The following is a 16759-nucleotide window of genomic DNA, read 5'->3' on the forward strand; positions in this document are numbered from 1 at the left end:
ATTAGTTTATTTTAAAATTTTATCTTGGATAGCTTTTTTTGAACAGTCTGTTCTCTTTCAATTTTTTTCAAGATGGATTTTCAGACATTTAAATAGAAGTAGGTGACGTGTCTTGACACATGGAGAGTTGGTGCTGACCATAAAGAATCGTATACGTCTGAAACAAGGAGATACTTTAAACTGTAGTATTTACTCTTCTATTATAGAACACAGATCAAAAGCCCAGCTGCATGTTTTGAGAGACCAGTTAAAGAAAACATGAGGAGAAATTTGAGATGAGCAGAAGGGTTTTGATACTGAGCTGCCTTTTAGAAAACAAGAATGTAGTTTTAACATTTTCACCAGGCCCATGCATTTAAACCAGGAATTGTGTGAAATTCTGATGGGCAGCAAGCTGAAGAATGTAGGTTCCAGGGTGACACTGTCAGATGATGCTCTGTAGTGAGTGCTCCTGATTCAGGACTGCACTTGGGACATTGTTTCCTTTTGGTGCACACTAGAGTGCACACCGCTGGAAATAAAATCTGTATCCCTTCGAATCTCCCTGTTTCAGCTCTCATGGTATTTCTAAGGTCAGTTAAACACCGTCAATAACGTTCAGTCATCCCAAATCACCATCTTCCTGTCTGGTGTATCTAACAAAATCTAAACAAATGGGAAACTCCTTGTGGAGCTTCCTATGGACGGCTCACTGGACTCAAGAGCTTTTGGAAGCAAAACAAAATGATCATGTGAAGTTGAATGTTTTGGGGATCAAGGTTATTAGGTCAACACTAAATTTAAACCCAGTTTGAGAGACATTTTTTAATGGCACTTAGAAATTATGACTCAAGCCAGGCTGTGGCTCCTGAAGTGGCTGACATCCTTCCATGCTGAAGGCCTTCAACTGATGTGTGTAAGATACGTCTCCTAAAACGCGAGCTATGATTTAAGTAACAAGAGGCTGTGTTGTGGCCAGGGAAGTAAAAGCTCCCTCCCCAGCCCTTTTGTGGAAGTTGTTTGTTTGAGTTCAGTAATTTTATTGAACTTGAAAAAAAAAAAGTATTACTAGCTGCCTCCACTAAGGGAAGTAGGGAAGCTCCTCTGTCGATTTTTGCTTAGGACTTAGGTGCAGCTTGCGATTGTAAGAAAAACCATGGATGAAATCCATACCAATTGGAGGTTGTGTGTGTTTGGGAGCATTTAAAAATGCTGCGCAGGCCTCAGAGGAATCAGTGTGAAGCCTGTGCTGACCGGTTCCGTTATTAATCTCTAAAGAGAATAGATACCAGATGTTTACACCGCCCAAAGGACACCTCTGTGTTCTTGACGGTCTGTGGTCACAGTGTCATTAAATAGACTCAAATGTTTGCAGTGATTATGGGTGATAAGGCCACATTATTTTACATCTAAAATTATCAATGAGCAGGCTTGGCAAATGCATTCATTTTCGTAGGAAAGATAACTCATGTTTTATTGGTATTTATTAAAAATCACCTAGGGAAAATAGAATTTCTTTGCCTATTTTGTATATTTCTTCGGTTGGTTCAGTAACAGACACATTCAAACATTCCTTTTCCCTTTCTTCCTCTCTCCTCCCCTTCTTTATCTCCCTCTCCTTTCCCCTCAGCCCTCCTTTTCTTCCCCTCCTCTCTTTCTTGTTTAAAAGAATGAAGTCTGTTTTCCTCCAGTTCGGAGACTGGGAACCCCAACATTGCTTCAGACACTGGCTCAGTTCCTGTTGAGGGTCCTCCTTCACGGATTGAGGTGGCACATGCACATAAAATAGATGAGCGTGGTGGTTCATGCTTGTGACCCAAGCACTGGCGAGGTGGAAACAGGCAGATTGCTTGGGTCTGCTGGCCAGCAAGCATGCTCCAATACTCGGTGAACCAAGGCCAGTCCCTGGCTCATAAAATCAGGTGGATGGTACCTGAAGAATGATACCCAAAGTTGACCCCTGGCCTACACGTGCACGTGCGCACATGCACACACACATTTTTCATTATGTTAAATATAATGAGATTTACCAAGTCAACAATGTCTTTGTGTAGTTCATGGCATGAAGTAAATTAATGCTGCTGTGCAACCGCCACCATCACCAGCCAGCTCCATGGCTTTTCATCTTTACAGTGGAAATGCCAAACCATTAAAGATCGGCTCTTCCTGCTCCCCTGGATCCAGAAAACACCATGATAGTATCTTTCCCTGTAATTGTCACCAACCTGTTAATGAAATATCTTCTCCTTATTATTTGACTCACTTAAAATATCTCATGGGTTAAGTATTAAGAATATATTAGTAAACAAAGCAGTCATGCTCTCTTGGTGTTTAAAGAATCGTTAATTTAAATGATTCTTATAAATAAGCAATTATTAGCCAAGAGAGTACTGTGTGTGTTAGCAGGCACCGTGCTAATGGTTAGAAATTAAGGGATGAACAGAACAAATTCCCTGATATTATTGAACTTAGAATCTGTTCCCAGATGCAGACATCCCCAAGTAAGGTTTCTAAAGGAAAAACGAGGTAAACATAAAAGTTGGAAATGGGCCAGTTAGTGAAGATTGGGTTACTAGATCTCCATCTTTCGTAATAGAATCAATTCAAAGCATCTGAAATCTCATTGTCTAGTGGTAGAAGTCATGGGAAGAATGTTCTCTGTGTGTCTGTGCTGTCTAAATAGCAGCCGTCATCTGGAATGTTTGATTGTGAGGACTTGACAGGTGGCTGTCTGGAAGTGGCTAGTAACTACCGTATTGGAACAGCACAGGTTAAGTGAGCAAATCAAGAGATATTAGAATAAGGACCTTTAAAAAAAGAATGAAAGAGGAAAACTCCCAATCATGCTTGGCTGTAGGTAGGTGGGGACGGAAAGGAAAAACTCGTGCTGAGCCGTCTGCGCTGTGCTTTTCTGCTCGTGCATCTATTCCGCTGGTTACTAATACTTTTGGAAGACTAGATTGCAACCAAATGGGGGTCTTTGAAGGAGAGCGGAGAGTCATCCTTTTTAAAAATGAGATAAAAGTTACACTGGAAATATCATTTCCAGTGAAGAATTTCACGAGGATTAGGGATCTAAGCCTCAAACAATTCTTGTCTGCAGGGGACCTGTTATTATTTGTCTTGGCCTAGCTAAGAAGGTAAATTGTGGTCAGGGAGGTGAATAGATTCAGGTTTTAGAAAATCCCAAACTTATAAATTTTGAAATATTTGGACTTAGAGAGCTGTGAGACCTGGCGTACACTAATATGAGTTCTCACCAAAATTGTGCTCAGATAAAACTCGTGATTACTTGATATCACCCAAGACCAACTGGGATTTAGGTGTTCAGACTTAGACTATGTTCAGATAGCATCTTTGAAATTATCTTTCAAGTCAGTAAATTTTTGTTCAAGTTTCTACTGTTACCTACTGACTGATCATGTAGCCACCTTACTGAGAATCTAACTGGGTTAGGAGCAAGGGAAGAATGCAGGGGAGGCGGGCGCTGCATACCCATCCTTCTGAAGAGCAGAAAATAAGGGTCACGTTTGTGGACACGGTGCAGATGGGATCGGCTTCCAGCTGATTTAGAACCTGTTGCTAATTTTAACAATGAATGTTTTTTTAAAAAAACGTTTTGAAGGAAACGAGGAAGAGATAAGCCCGGGAAGCTGAGAAACTTTTTCCTGGGAAGAAATTGAAGTGCAAACTCTAAACTTTGTCCACACTGCTTGAGGAGCACCAGGCCACTCTTGGTTGTGAGCAGGAAACACTTAGAGCACCTGTATAGCTGCATTGTGGGTCAGGTGAGATCATTAGTTTTATCATCATTACTAAGTCTGTTGTAGTATAGATAAGGACTACCAAGGGACAACTTAGTGATAATAACTTGGATCATTTGCTTTGGGTCAGAAACATCAACGAGCATGTCCTGAATTTGCCCCTTATATACAGAAAGTTAAGATACAATTGCAGATAATGTGGCCTGATTGTTGAATGAAATCGAGGCAGAACCGTTGCATTCCAAGTGGCCTCTTCTCCTTGTAGTCGCTGTGTTTACCATCTTGAGATGAGAATTCCTCCAAGGGAGAATATATTTATTAAAAATAAGACATTCTTGATACTCGTCGGCTGCGATCTAAAAAGCAGAGTTTATGTTCTTTGAAACGGAATGATAATAGGCCCCGATCCAAGCTCATCAAATAGAAACAAAGGGGAGACTGGGGGTGGAGGGAGCCCCTGTTTATACAGGTTTTCATATGACTTAAAAAGTGCATGGAACACATCCAAAACAAATGATGTTTTGTTGGATGAGAAGACCAAAAGGAAAAGCCCAGAGAAAGGAGGAGAGATGATGTTTCTTTAATGTCAAAACTGACATAAACACACTTCCCTCCCCCCTCCCTTTTGCTCAAGATAATTTTCTCAACAAGGCGCAGATTGCTTCAGTCCCTGCCTATCACCCTTTGAAGCACTCTCCTTGGTATTAGCAGTGGGGGCAGGGTTTCCTTTGAGGCCTTTTACAGCAGTGAAGAGTTCCTCCTTTAAATACTATCACATGATGAGGGAATTCCGCTTCCAGAGTGCTGTCATCACCGTGGGTCCCTGTCAGAAGACAATTTATTCCTGGTGATGGTCCTCCTCATCTTGATTGTCCTTAAGGACGAATCTTCCTGATGGATTCGCTCTCTAGTGCAACTCACTTCTCTGAGAGACACAGCAAAACAAAGGGGGGTTTCCTTTGTTGGCCTCATTAGTGAAGGTAGCCACTACCCTCTTTGGAAACGCGATCGCCACGGGAATTGTTTCCCTTGTCGCTTCCCACTGATTAAGAACTGAATGGCTTGCCGAACATCTGATTTTTGAACTGCCTTCTTCCACAGTGCTCAAGAACATTGCAAATTGGAGGAATATGGAAATGTCTCTATGGATTTATTTTTAGTGTTTCCTCCAATGTTAATAGCACAGTAAACAACAAACATTCAGACATCACTAGTTTCCCAGCAACATGGGAGTTTCTTGGAGCGCTCCATACTGTTTTGCCCTCCCTGCCATTCTCTGGTCTTGAATATGGTCTTTTGGAAAATTTTGTGAACGTTTAACTCAGGTTGACAAAATGTGTTTCTTTATGGTTGGCCAGATCACTTGAATTGAGTTTGCTCTGTCTTTGTGGTGGCTGAAATAAATGAATAAAGTTTATATAGCCTCCACACTAGCTCCGCTCACATCGTGGCTTTTGGATGGTTCCCTGTGAATAGTCTCAACATTCGAAAACAGTGTTATTCATTCATTATCAACTTCCAGAGGAAACAGGCCATGATCAACCTGGGACATTAAAGCAATTCTATAAAGCATGCAGCGCCTTCCAGGAAGTACTCAAATGAAAGACCACTCAACTTTTGGTAGAGGAATAGTGGGGTGTGAGAAGGGGTCCCTAGGCTGATGTCAAGTTATCAGATTCTACTTTGGTTCTGCTATTCGCCGCTTCTGTATCCTCTGCTCTCTCCCAAAAAGTTCTGCAAAATGAGTGGCTTAATGTTCTGCATATTTCCACTGCTCCATGGACACAATGAACAATTCCCTAACTGTGCACAGAGCTTAATCCTTATCGAAGTGACCAAGCTAAACTGGATACCTCCGTGTGTTAGAAAGGAGGATGTGTGTGTGTGTCTGTCTCTCTTTCCTCTCTTTCTGTTTTTTTCCTCTCTGTTCTCTCTTTCCTCTCTCTCTCCTCTCTCTGTTCTCTCTGTTCTCTCTCTCAGTTCTCTCTCTCTCCCTCTGTTCTCTCTCTCCTCTCTCCCTGTTCTCTCTCTCCTCTCTGTTCTCTCTCTGTTCTCTCTCCTCTCTCTCTGTTCTCTCTCTCTCCTCTCTCTTAGTTCTCTCTCTCCCTCTCCTCTCTCTCCACCCCCCCCCCAGGCCTCTGTGATGTGCTTTGCTCATTCATCCCCTTGTTTTATGCTTCCTGGTAACTAAGGGTGCTAAGGGACCATGCTGCCCTCTGAGCTGTGTCAGCCCTTGTGAGCCGTGAGTTTAGACTGCCTTCAAGTATTTACCACCTGGTCAGAAAGAAGGCATGGAGCAATGCTGGAGAATCTCAGAGCAGATAAACAAAAGATGTGGCTGTATAGAAAGCAGAGCGGCATGGAGGGGCGACACATCCATGTCTCAGTTCCTAGCGAAGTGGAAACCGGAGTCTCGTCTTTTATCTTCTGCTGCCACGTCAGGCCCAAAGATTCTACCCCCCCCCCCAATACTGGCATCAGGTGCCTTCAACTGCTTTCAAATGTGTTGTGCTATGGAAGGTTTAAAAAGGACAATACACTGCATTTTCTTTCTTTTTCTAGATAAATGACTTCATTTATTTATTCTGTAAGTGTCACCATGAAATTTACCCTCACTGGCAGCTGGCACTTCTGTGATTTAACAAAGAACACCTAAATGTGGGAAGCAGCCATTGTATAGCAAATGACGCTGCCTGTGTTGGAGGTGGTTTTAGGGTTGAGAGGGTAGTGAGTCGTGAGTTACTTACAGCAGTGGAGTCTCAGAAGAGTGGAGCTGTGTTCAGGGTGAGGCTTCCCTGCTGCGTAGGAGTCCTGAGCTCTCTGAAGGAACCGGGAGTGTTTCAGGTCCTGCTGGGAAGTTTAGCTGTGACCTAAAGCAGCCTGCGCTCTGTGGGGTGGGGGAGTGAGGAGTTTGGGCAAGTTTCTGAGGAGAACTTGGCAAGGAACTAATTGTTTGAAAGTGCAAATCCTGTTGTTGGAGTGTGCATGCCGTTTTCTTTCGGTGTGTGTAATAAAGTGAGCACCGTTCTTAAGTGACACTTCCTTTCTGTGGGAACAAATGAGAGGAAATAATACTTATGCCAGTGTGCTCTACTCAGCAAGAGCTTCTTACAGTGTGACTCTAAAACACTGATAAACCGTGTGGGAACTGGAGGAGATGCTATCTGAGAAATAGCGCTCTGTCTAGATGCCTGGGCATCTGCTCTCGCAGCTTTTCCTAGGAGGTGAGCAAGGCGTTCACCTACAGATACATGCTCTGTGCCAGATACACTAGACCAGGAAGGAAATTAGATGGAGGTAGTTAATAGGATAACCATCTTTTTTTTATTTTTAACCATATAAAGCTGAGAATTGAAAAGACAAGATTTTCTAAAGAAGTGTGAAATAGTTGGAAAAATTACCCAAATCAATTGGTTGTTTTGGAAAATGCCACAAAGGAAGATTAAGAGCCTCGTGACTCTGAAGACAAGAGGACGTGATGACAGAGCTTTCGGAAGTCTTGGAATATTCTCAGAAACTATCCATTGATCCAAGGCTGTCTCAGGAAGCACACACGAGCCCGGCTCTGCTGTTGCCTCAGCATGAGAAAAGGGTTGAATTTCTATGCAATTGTCCTCTTGTGGCTTCGACCCTTTCTTCCAGGCTGAAGATGCCCAGCATTAGTCGTGACTGAGGCTTTGCCTCCTTTGCTTCATTGACCTTGAGACTCGAATCTAATGCAAGGTTTTGTCTCCTCCCTTTTGGCCCACGCCAGGTTGGCCTTCCTTTCATGACGTGATCAGCTCTGAGGCCGTTGAGTTCACGGACGATTTTTCCTATGGGATGCACAGAGTGGAGACAAGCTGCTCTCAGGTGAGTTGACCCCACCTGTGTCCCCAGTAGGGGGCTCGCTCTGTCCTGCAAACACAGGCCAAGGGACTGTTCAAAAGAGGGACAGACAAACATACCGGATCCTTTTTAAGGTCAGAACGATGCTTCCATCTTTAGATGTTTAGCAAGACGAACACGGTGTCAGTCATTGGCTTCAACGATATTAACCAGTCATTGATTGGTAGGGGGAGATTTTTTCATTTGATCTACTATAGTAGTGAATGGGCATTTTGGGGACATATGGTGATTTCATTATATAGCCTTGCATATGATGTAATGATAGCTTGGCCTCTGCAGTTCTATTACCCAATCTTTATTCGTAATATCTTTAATGGCTCTGATCCAAACATAGTCTGTGAAGATCTCAGACATGGCTTTTCCTGGGGAGAGGTTGGAGAGAAGTCACCGGAAGTGGAAGTTCAATGGTAGGCTAGTTCAAGGCTGGTTAAAGGGGAGTCCAAGCTAAGGCAGCTCTTGGTGTGTTTCTGCTAGTGTCTGTTTTTGTCCGTATTTCTAAGGATGCTCTATTTTGTTCTGCCCATTCTTCTGTACCCAAATCAATGCTCCCTCTAAGGAAGAAAGTGAAAATGTTTTGAAGGGGTAGTGAAAACAGTGAATGCACTGAGAGACTGTAACTTACTGGTATTTTGTGGCTGCCCAAGAGACATGGCTGACATGCCCATGCAGAGAAAGAGCCATGGCATGTTCTACAGAAAGTGTCCAGTTTGTGTCTGCCCCAACAAGCGAAAGGAGTGTTCTGAGGATTGGGGTACTAACATTTACTGGTACCCAAGAGTGTTTTGTTGGAAGATGTTTTTGTACAGATTGAATGAAGACAGGTACCGTTGGGTGGCTGCAGGACACAGTGAGCACCGCGTGGGCTTCCCTTGGAACTCCTCTGCCTGTCCTTTATCCAGTTTCTCACCTTCAGCACTTCCAAGATTCTTAGAGAGTGGGTGGTGTTTTTACTGTCAAGAGGGAAGGATAGTTGTTCAAACTTGACCATCTAATGAATCTCTAGTTTTTGTTTTATTACTAAGTTTGTTCTTTGACAATTTCAATACATGCAGAATTTGTTTTTAGTTAAAAGGTAAGGTTTTCAAGTATACTATCTTCCATGTGAAGACCCTTCTCCCTTGAAAAGCGTAGCGTCATTTCTTTAACTCGTGTTTTCAGCTTGCCCAACTCTGAGAAATGAGTCTGAGCATGATAGTGGGACTCGCTCATGCTGGGTTTAAGTGCACTGAGCATTGCCTCCACAATATCACTTTCTAATGCTCACAATAGCCTTATTCTCCTCATTTTACAGTTGGGGAAAAATGAGGCCCAGAGAAGGTGGTTGCTTGGGTAAAGTTGTGTAGCCCTAATGGCAGAGCTGAGATTTGCATTTAGGTAATCTGACTCCAGAACACACTATTGAAGAAGGGTGTGTGGCAGGGCAAAGAGACACTACAAAGGGTCAAGTTGGAGAGATGTTTAATAACTCCACGATTCCCCAGCATTTGCTTTACTGTGATTCAGTTTTTCATTATATTGATTATGATTGAAAATGTAATAACTGTCTGTTGGAGGAAGCAGCTTGTTGGTTCCTGGCTGCCCGGCTAGCTTAGACCGAAAATAATCACACACAAACTGTATTAATTAAATCACTGCTTGTCCCATTAGCTCTAACTTCTTATTGGCTAACTCTTACATATTAATTTAATCCATTTCTATTAATCTGTGTATCGCCACGTGGCCTACTGGCTAAAGTTTTGGCATGTCTGTCTCTGGGGGCTCCATGGCTTCTCTCTCTCTGCCTTCCTTCTCCCAGCATTCAGTTCTGTTTTCCCAGCCTCAGTTCTGCCCTATCACAGGCCAAGGCAGTTCTTTATTCATTAACCAATAAAATCAACACAGAGACAGAAGGACCTCCCACACCAACTGTCCAGGAATCAACTGTAATTATCTATTCAAAAATCTAAAATTTTAGACAGAAGGTAATGTTCTAGGAAAGATGGTATTCTAACTTGAGGTGTAGGTACATGGTAACTAGTAAACATCTCTTAGGGCTACCATCTCTCATATATGTGTGTATGCATGCATTCACCCCCTCCCCATACATACACCGCAGCCTGTGTGTGGGGTCAGAAGTCATTTCTCACCTCTCAAAGTGTGGATTCCAGGGGCTGCACCCAGATTTTCCTGTGGCTTGGTGGCAAATGGCTGTAACAAATGAGCCATTTCACCAGCCTTAGGCATCCCTCACTTTGTAAAAACTGCATTAAAGTCACTCAAAACACATTTTTAATTCTAAGTTCTCTAAACAAGGAAACAGAGTCAGGCAATATTAACTCAAATCCCTAATTTCTGATGTTTGTGTCTAATTCCTGCAATTCAGGATTTAGCTGGACTTCCTTCTATCCCTGTGCGAGGAGAGATAGCATGGGCAATCACTAAGGAAAGGCCTTTATGAAGATGTCCTGAGATGATCACAGAGACTATATCAAAATGAGGTCATTCTCACAAAAGGTGTCCAGCCCTTGGCCCCGTGGCAAAGGCCACAGTCTCTCCCTGTTGTCATAGGGAGCCAGCACACTTCATGTCCACCTCCTCCACATCTGTCACCAGACTGTCTGACTCAGGGCACTCAGGTGCAGCGTTTCCTGAGAGATAAAGAGCTGCATGGGCACCAAGAGAACTCTGTCCATCCGGGACGAAATCACTAACAGCAGGGTTCAGAGATTTCTTCATCAGTTTGCTTCAGTTACTACCAGGTGTGCTGAGTGAGCCCAGCACACTTCCAATTGACTGTGCCGGGGGGTAGGGGGGCAGAGCTCGCAGGCATCTAAGGAAACAGCGCGTCACTGACAACTCCCATCCATCATCCGGGCCTCTAGCCGGGCTCGAAGCTGGAGCGAATGGGCTCCACGTGCGCTCACTCCCTTTGTCTGGTGTACCCTTGAGCCCAGACCCGTATACCTGAGAGGAAGCCTGCTTGGGAGGTTAGTCTTTCCCGAGAAACAGCGAGCATCGGATGGTAGGCACCGATGCGGTGGCAGAGGTAGACATGGGTACCTGTGCTACGGTTTGTGACCTCCCGAGCAGGCTTCCCTGCAGCGGGTCTCACCTTCCTAACATCGCCACACTTGGATACTCATGTGGTGCTGACCCCAAACATAAAATTATTTTTGTTGCTACTTCATAACTAATTTTGCTACTGTTAGGAATCAGAACATAATTATCTGATATACGGGATATCTAGTCAGAGACCCCAAAAGGGTTGTGACTCTCAGGGTGAGAACCACCGCTCTGGAGCATCTTGTGGTAGACACCATGACATCACCTCTGGCGTTTGCTTGCAGACAGCTGTTGTTCTCTCCTAACGGTGGTTTTTCTCTTTTTCCTTTATTTGTATCAGGAATACATTTTGAAGTGAACTTCCCTTTCTGTCTAATCCAGACATGTTCCTAATTAGCAAATAAAAGGACATATTGAAAATCAACTTAGTTCAAAAGATTGAATTACTGTCATCCCCTCCCCCCAAAAAAAAGATGTCGGAAGTGAAGACCACATAACTTCTAACCAGCTTCCTGTCTATCCTTATCACACTTTTTTGATAGGGAGGAATGTACACAAGACAATTAATGAATGGGAGCAGCATCGTTTATTTTGACCAACAAGCTGTGTTCTCTCAACAACTCAATGACATGATGAGCACACACGCACATATGCACGCACACATGCGCATACACCCCACCTCTGGCTTTTCTATGCAAGCTTCCCCTCTCCGATGCTGAGTGATCAAAGTACCTGATCTGCACATGAAATCAGTAACTGTGCACAGTCACTGAGAATACTAGGTCCTGTTGGCCTGCTCCTTGAATGCCGTGCCAGACAGAAATAGGTGTTTTTCTGTGTCCACAGGGCAAGCATATGGCATTTTCCTGGTGAATCTTAGCTGCTGATCCCTGAATATTTGGTCACAGCTGTTCATATAGAAAGGAAAAGCAATCTGAACTGTCATCTTTGATATTACCTAAACCTGCATAGAATGTGATAAAAATAATGCAAGATTTGTTTTTCAGGCCTGTTTCATATTTTCCAGGCAATTGATCAAATCAGTTTGGGGTTCATTTTTAGTTCTTTAATAAACTGACACAATATGTTTTTAGCAATATAAAGCTGCACCTTTAGCACAGAAGTGCTGTGAAGCCGAAGCTGCTATGGGTGCTGGCTGTTCAATAGTAACCAGAGGACCCTTTTGTATTGAGCTTAGCACCTTCAGAGGGCAAACTGAGAGTCCAGGTGTTTCTGTTGTGAGAGCATCCCCATCATTTCTGTCTCATTGTCCCCACTGCAGCTCAACCCCAGCTCCGTGTGAATTCATACACCCTTCGTAATCTGTGTTTTATGAGCAGCTCAATGAGCAGAATGGAATAAGTCATCTGTAAGCCCTTCCCATTGAACATTTACCTAAATTGTCACTCTTTCCTCCCTTGCTTACTTCCTTCACTTATGTTTCCAAAGCCACCAAGGAGGCTTCCCGATACCTTGATATTTTCTCTTTCCTCTGTCTTCTCTTCTTAGCTGATTTCTACTGGCCACACTTTATGGGTCACTGGTTTTCTCGTTTATTGTCGGTGTCTCCTACTGGCAGATAAGCACTCAGGGACTAGGGATTGTTGCCTGAATCTCCAGAATGCAGGACCTGTGCCTGGCATGTAACAGGAACTCCATAGTTACCAGTTAAATACGTCAGTGGAAATCATTGAGGCCAGCCATTGATTTCTTTGCTGCATGATGAGTTCTGTGTTTCCAAAACCTGCTGAAGGTGGTACCCTGATGCCTCCATCTATCTTTCTGTCCCTGCTGAGAAGTGGGAGATGTGCGCATATGGTACATATCACCATCTAGAGCTCTACTCAGCTTCAAAACAGTTAGCACAAGCATTTAATTAGTAGCTAGCCTTTGTGGAGAAACTGGTCCGACGACTGCATCCAACACTGCATCTAATCACAGCATCCAACACTGCATCTAACCATAGCATCTAGTCACAACGTCCAACCACTGTATCCAACCATTGCATCCAACCACAGCATCCAACCACTGTATCCAACCACTGCATCCAACCACAGCATCCAGTCACAGCATCCAACACTGATCTAACCACTGAATCCTACCACAGCTTCCCATCACTGCATCTAGTCTTTTAAACTCAACATACAACAGTCCTTCTTTCTGCCTTTCTCCTTCCTTGGTGTTTTGATGAATAGCCTCTTTCTTCTCTGTCTTTATTCATTTGGGGGTGGGTGGGAAGCCATTGCGTCAATCCACCTATTAGAAGCTAGGAAAAAGCAATTGTGTGGGCTGGGAACTTTCCACTTGCTACATTTGAAGCTTTGGTGACCATGATATAAATCTCCTGAGTCTTGCCACTGCTTCATTGGGTTCCAAGAACATCCAGTGCTGATGTTAAGTTTTACTGCCCATGAAAACCACCATCACCTCTGTCATGGCCAGTTAAACAGTATCTTTTACAGTAGACATCTGCATATCTGAAACCCACCCATCCAAAGCCAAAAGTCATGCCAAGGGGAAGAGATTTTATTCTTGTTTCTTACAAGGGGAGATCAAGGGTCAATTCAATTAAAAAAAAAATTACTGCAGTTGTTTTCCAGCTGGCTGAGAGAGTTCACAGGTCACAACATACAGTGGCTCCTAATAATTTCTGATACACACAATTCCAGTGTTTTTATTCTCGACATGTGGTACAAAGCTTGCCTGAAAGCATCTCAGCAGCTATTGACAGTCAGAATAGAAATGGTCCAGGATGCTTTCCATCATTTCTGCACAGACCAGCCATCCACTCGGACTGCGTAGCGTGCATTCCCCTAGAGCCTGCTCTGTGCATATGTCTGCCTTCAACATCACTTTTCTCTTACAGTGTGGTGCTCATCTTGGACACATTTTTGATGATGGACCTCGTCCGACCGGCAAAAGATACTGCATCAATTCGGCCTCCTTGTCTTTCACTCCCACAGACAGCAGTGAAGCAGAAGGAGGCAGCAGCAGAGCTAACAGCAACCCAGCATCGGCAGACAGAGCAGAGCTGTAGAATCCAAGAGCCTGGTGGGAACAAAGTGTCTTAGTGCACAGCTGATTGAAAAACCAAAAATGGTTCATCTTAACAGAGTTATTTTTTCAGAAGCTATAAGGGCAATTTATGTTATTGAAATTGTTCTCTCTCTCTCTCTCTCTCTCTCTCTCTCTCTCTGTAGAAGTTTTGTCTACCCATGTATTCTGCTGTTGACTAGATCATGAACTGTGTGTAGGTCTTGCAAATGGAGATAGCTTTGTGGAACTTTTTCACAAGCTTCTGAGCAGCCTTGGCATTGTTTTCTTTCAGCATATAACTTCCTTTAGTATTGATGTGGGTTCACCCCTTCTCACTAAGCGGTGGAGGCTGTTTGGTCTTCTAAGGAGAAACCAGAGATTTCCTGGTCCTTAGGGGCAGGGAGCAGAGCTGGGAAGGGCAGGGCATCCAGACACGTGGCCTTATGATAAAGATGGAAGGATGTCTTAGATTCCTAGACTCTGTGGAAACTCTGAGCTAAGGTGTTTTTCTCACTAAAAGGGTGTGAAGGTCTAAAGTCGTTCCTTATGTTAGATTGTTGCCAGATCCGAGAGGGTTCTGAGGGTTGCCGCAGAGATGTAAACATTACCGCATGGGCAGGTCTTTATTTTATATGATTTTCCTTTGAAAATAGAGGAATGTAAGACAACTGTAAAGTGCTGCACCCTGTTTTTGCCCAAAGCTCACAAAGGATGCTTGCCTGTTGCCTTTGTATAAGCGTTTCTCTCCACCCCTCATGAGACCTACATCTGGGTGAGCGTTTTAGAAGATTCCCCAGTGCAAAATAAAATATTAGGGACAACGTAATTCATGGAGAAAGATCGTAGAAGACCAAGTGTTCTTAAAGTCTTGAGGACTAAATAATCCCATGCTGTGCAAAATGGTCAGTAGGATCTTACAGGTACCTCACCTAAACCAAACTTCTATATTAGCATCAGGAGGCCCGTGGGAAGATGTTGGACATTGAGACAGAATAGTCAGGCTCAAGATCCACACTTCACTGTGTGTACAAGGGACAAGCCATTTAGCCTCATTGTGCCTATAGCTTCATGTACACAGTAGGACTCATATTTATAAAATATATCAATACTCTCAGGGCAAAATTACTATATTGCTATACAATTAAGATCAGTATTGTAAAGTCACACTGATCTGGTTTAATTGTGTCAACGGCCATAGAGTAAGCATTTTCAATGGGAAGGAACAGAGGTGAACTCGGTTGGTTGCTATGGAAACAGATGGACCCAAACCCAGACTTTTTCTTATAGCAATATGGCAGGTTTTGCTTAGAGGGGCTCTGCATGGTTGCCTGAGGTTTTCACAGGGATAAACAAAGGTGGTATCTCACAAATAAGCATCGTGACTTTGAATGCTGATCCTGAAATTCGCCTTTAATAAATACTCATGTTTCTAAATTTTTATGAAGACCAGCATCTTTCCTCATAAGCATTAAAGACAATAAGAAGGGACATATGGCAGTCCTAGACACAGTAAATATGAAAAACTGGGTCGAGGAAACATGGGATCACTATGTCCGGAAGCTTCCGGCCTTCTCTGGGTACCCCTGGAGGTCCTGGCATCCTGGTGAGTCTTCATTGTCAGACAGTTCTAGAGAAGTTTATGCTCTTAACATGGGCACACAGAAAAGTCACCTGAACATCACCCCAAAACCAGGGCTTCCCTGGGCTTGATGGGCTTCACTTTTATCTAGAAACAAGAGGGGGATTGAAGACAAAGCATCCAGACTACAGTAAGAGTCTTTCCAACACCACGAAGGATCCCATGTAGGGACAGACATGGGTCTCACATGGCATTGACACAACTTAACATTCATCCTCCAGATACACACACAGCCCTTTCTGTCCACTCCCATCTGTGTGGTGGCCTCCCCAGGGTTCCTTGGATATGAGCCACAGTGTTGGAGTAGACAAAGAGGATAAATGAGGAGTTCCTTCCTCCCCAGAGACTCTGGGTTGTTACTCTTCCTCGATTTTTATAGTAGTATAGCATTACACACACACACACACTGTAATAAGTACTTTGCTTTGTAAATTTTATTGTTTTGTTTTTTTTAAAAAGCCAGCTTTTTCCAGCACCAACTTTTAAAAATATATAATATCCATTGAAAGAAAAAAGAAAGAAAGATGTGTGCATACGGTTTAATCTCAGACTGCTTTTTGAACTTAAGTGGTATCAAATTTCAGTGTATTTCTGTCTTATGCTAAAGAAATATATTGCTAAAGTATCGGTGGGCAATAATGTCAGCTGTCGAGCGCCAGATTTACTTTTGGAGGAACTGTGCAGGGAACTGTGGCAATGCGGTGAGGTGTGTGTGTGATCTGTGGGAAGGCTCACTTAACACGGGATGCACAGGCCTCCCTGTCTGCATCCCCAGCTTCAACGGCACCATTGAGCAACCAGAGATTTGCTGGTAGGCAGGGAGTGTGTCCACATGAGGATGCCGAGGAGATCAGAAGGAGGCAGCAATATCAATTGTATGCTGTGCACTTAAACTTTTCACTTCTATGTACTTAAAAATCTCAATACTAATGGCATAATGATTGGAACAAAGCCTCCCCATGTTGTCTAAAATGTCTTGCTTTTGATATGAAGAGCGACGAGAATTAGCACCATTTGTTTTGAAGGTTGTGTATGACTCTTGACTTAGAAGGCTTTTTAACAACTTTTCTCCCAATAGTTTGAAACTTTTGAAAAGTGACATGAAACCTCCTTTTCCTATATTTGTTGTATACAGAAATTAGATAATAAAGTTTCTTAATAAAAAAAATGCCTCTCTTCTTGAATTCCTGAAGACTTCTTTTTGTTTGTTTGTTTGTTTATTTTGTATATGATGTGCTGCAAGCACATATGCCTACATGCATATGTAGAAGAGGGCACCAGATCTCTTTAGAGGTGGTTGTGAACCACCATGTGGTTGCTGGGAATTGAACTCAGGTCCTCTGGAAGAGCAACTAGTGCTCTTAACCTCTGAGCCAACTCTCCTGCCCCCAGTCCTGAAGACTTATACTTT

General features: G+C 43.3%; 1 protein-coding gene across 2 annotated transcripts in view; it reads left to right on the top strand.

Moving 5' to 3' along the window:
* The window catches only part of Msrb3 (methionine sulfoxide reductase B3), a 116777-nt gene extending 100275 nt beyond the window's left edge, over positions 1 to 16502 (top strand). For both annotated transcript variants that reach the window (XM_057758217.1, XM_057758218.1), the window contains 2 exons: positions 7498 to 7595; positions 13540 to 16502. In XM_057758217.1, coding sequence (XP_057614200.1) covers positions 7498 to 7595; positions 13540 to 13710 — 269 coding nt within the window. In that variant the 3' untranslated portion in view covers positions 13711 to 16502. The remainder of the gene's footprint in view (positions 1 to 7497; positions 7596 to 13539) is intronic.
* The last annotated feature ends 257 nt before the right edge of the window (positions 16503 to 16759 follow it).

This window comes from Chionomys nivalis, chromosome 25 (assembly GCF_950005125.1).
Source record: "Chionomys nivalis chromosome 25, mChiNiv1.1, whole genome shotgun sequence".
NCBI lineage: Eukaryota > Metazoa > Chordata > Mammalia > Rodentia > Cricetidae > Chionomys > Chionomys nivalis.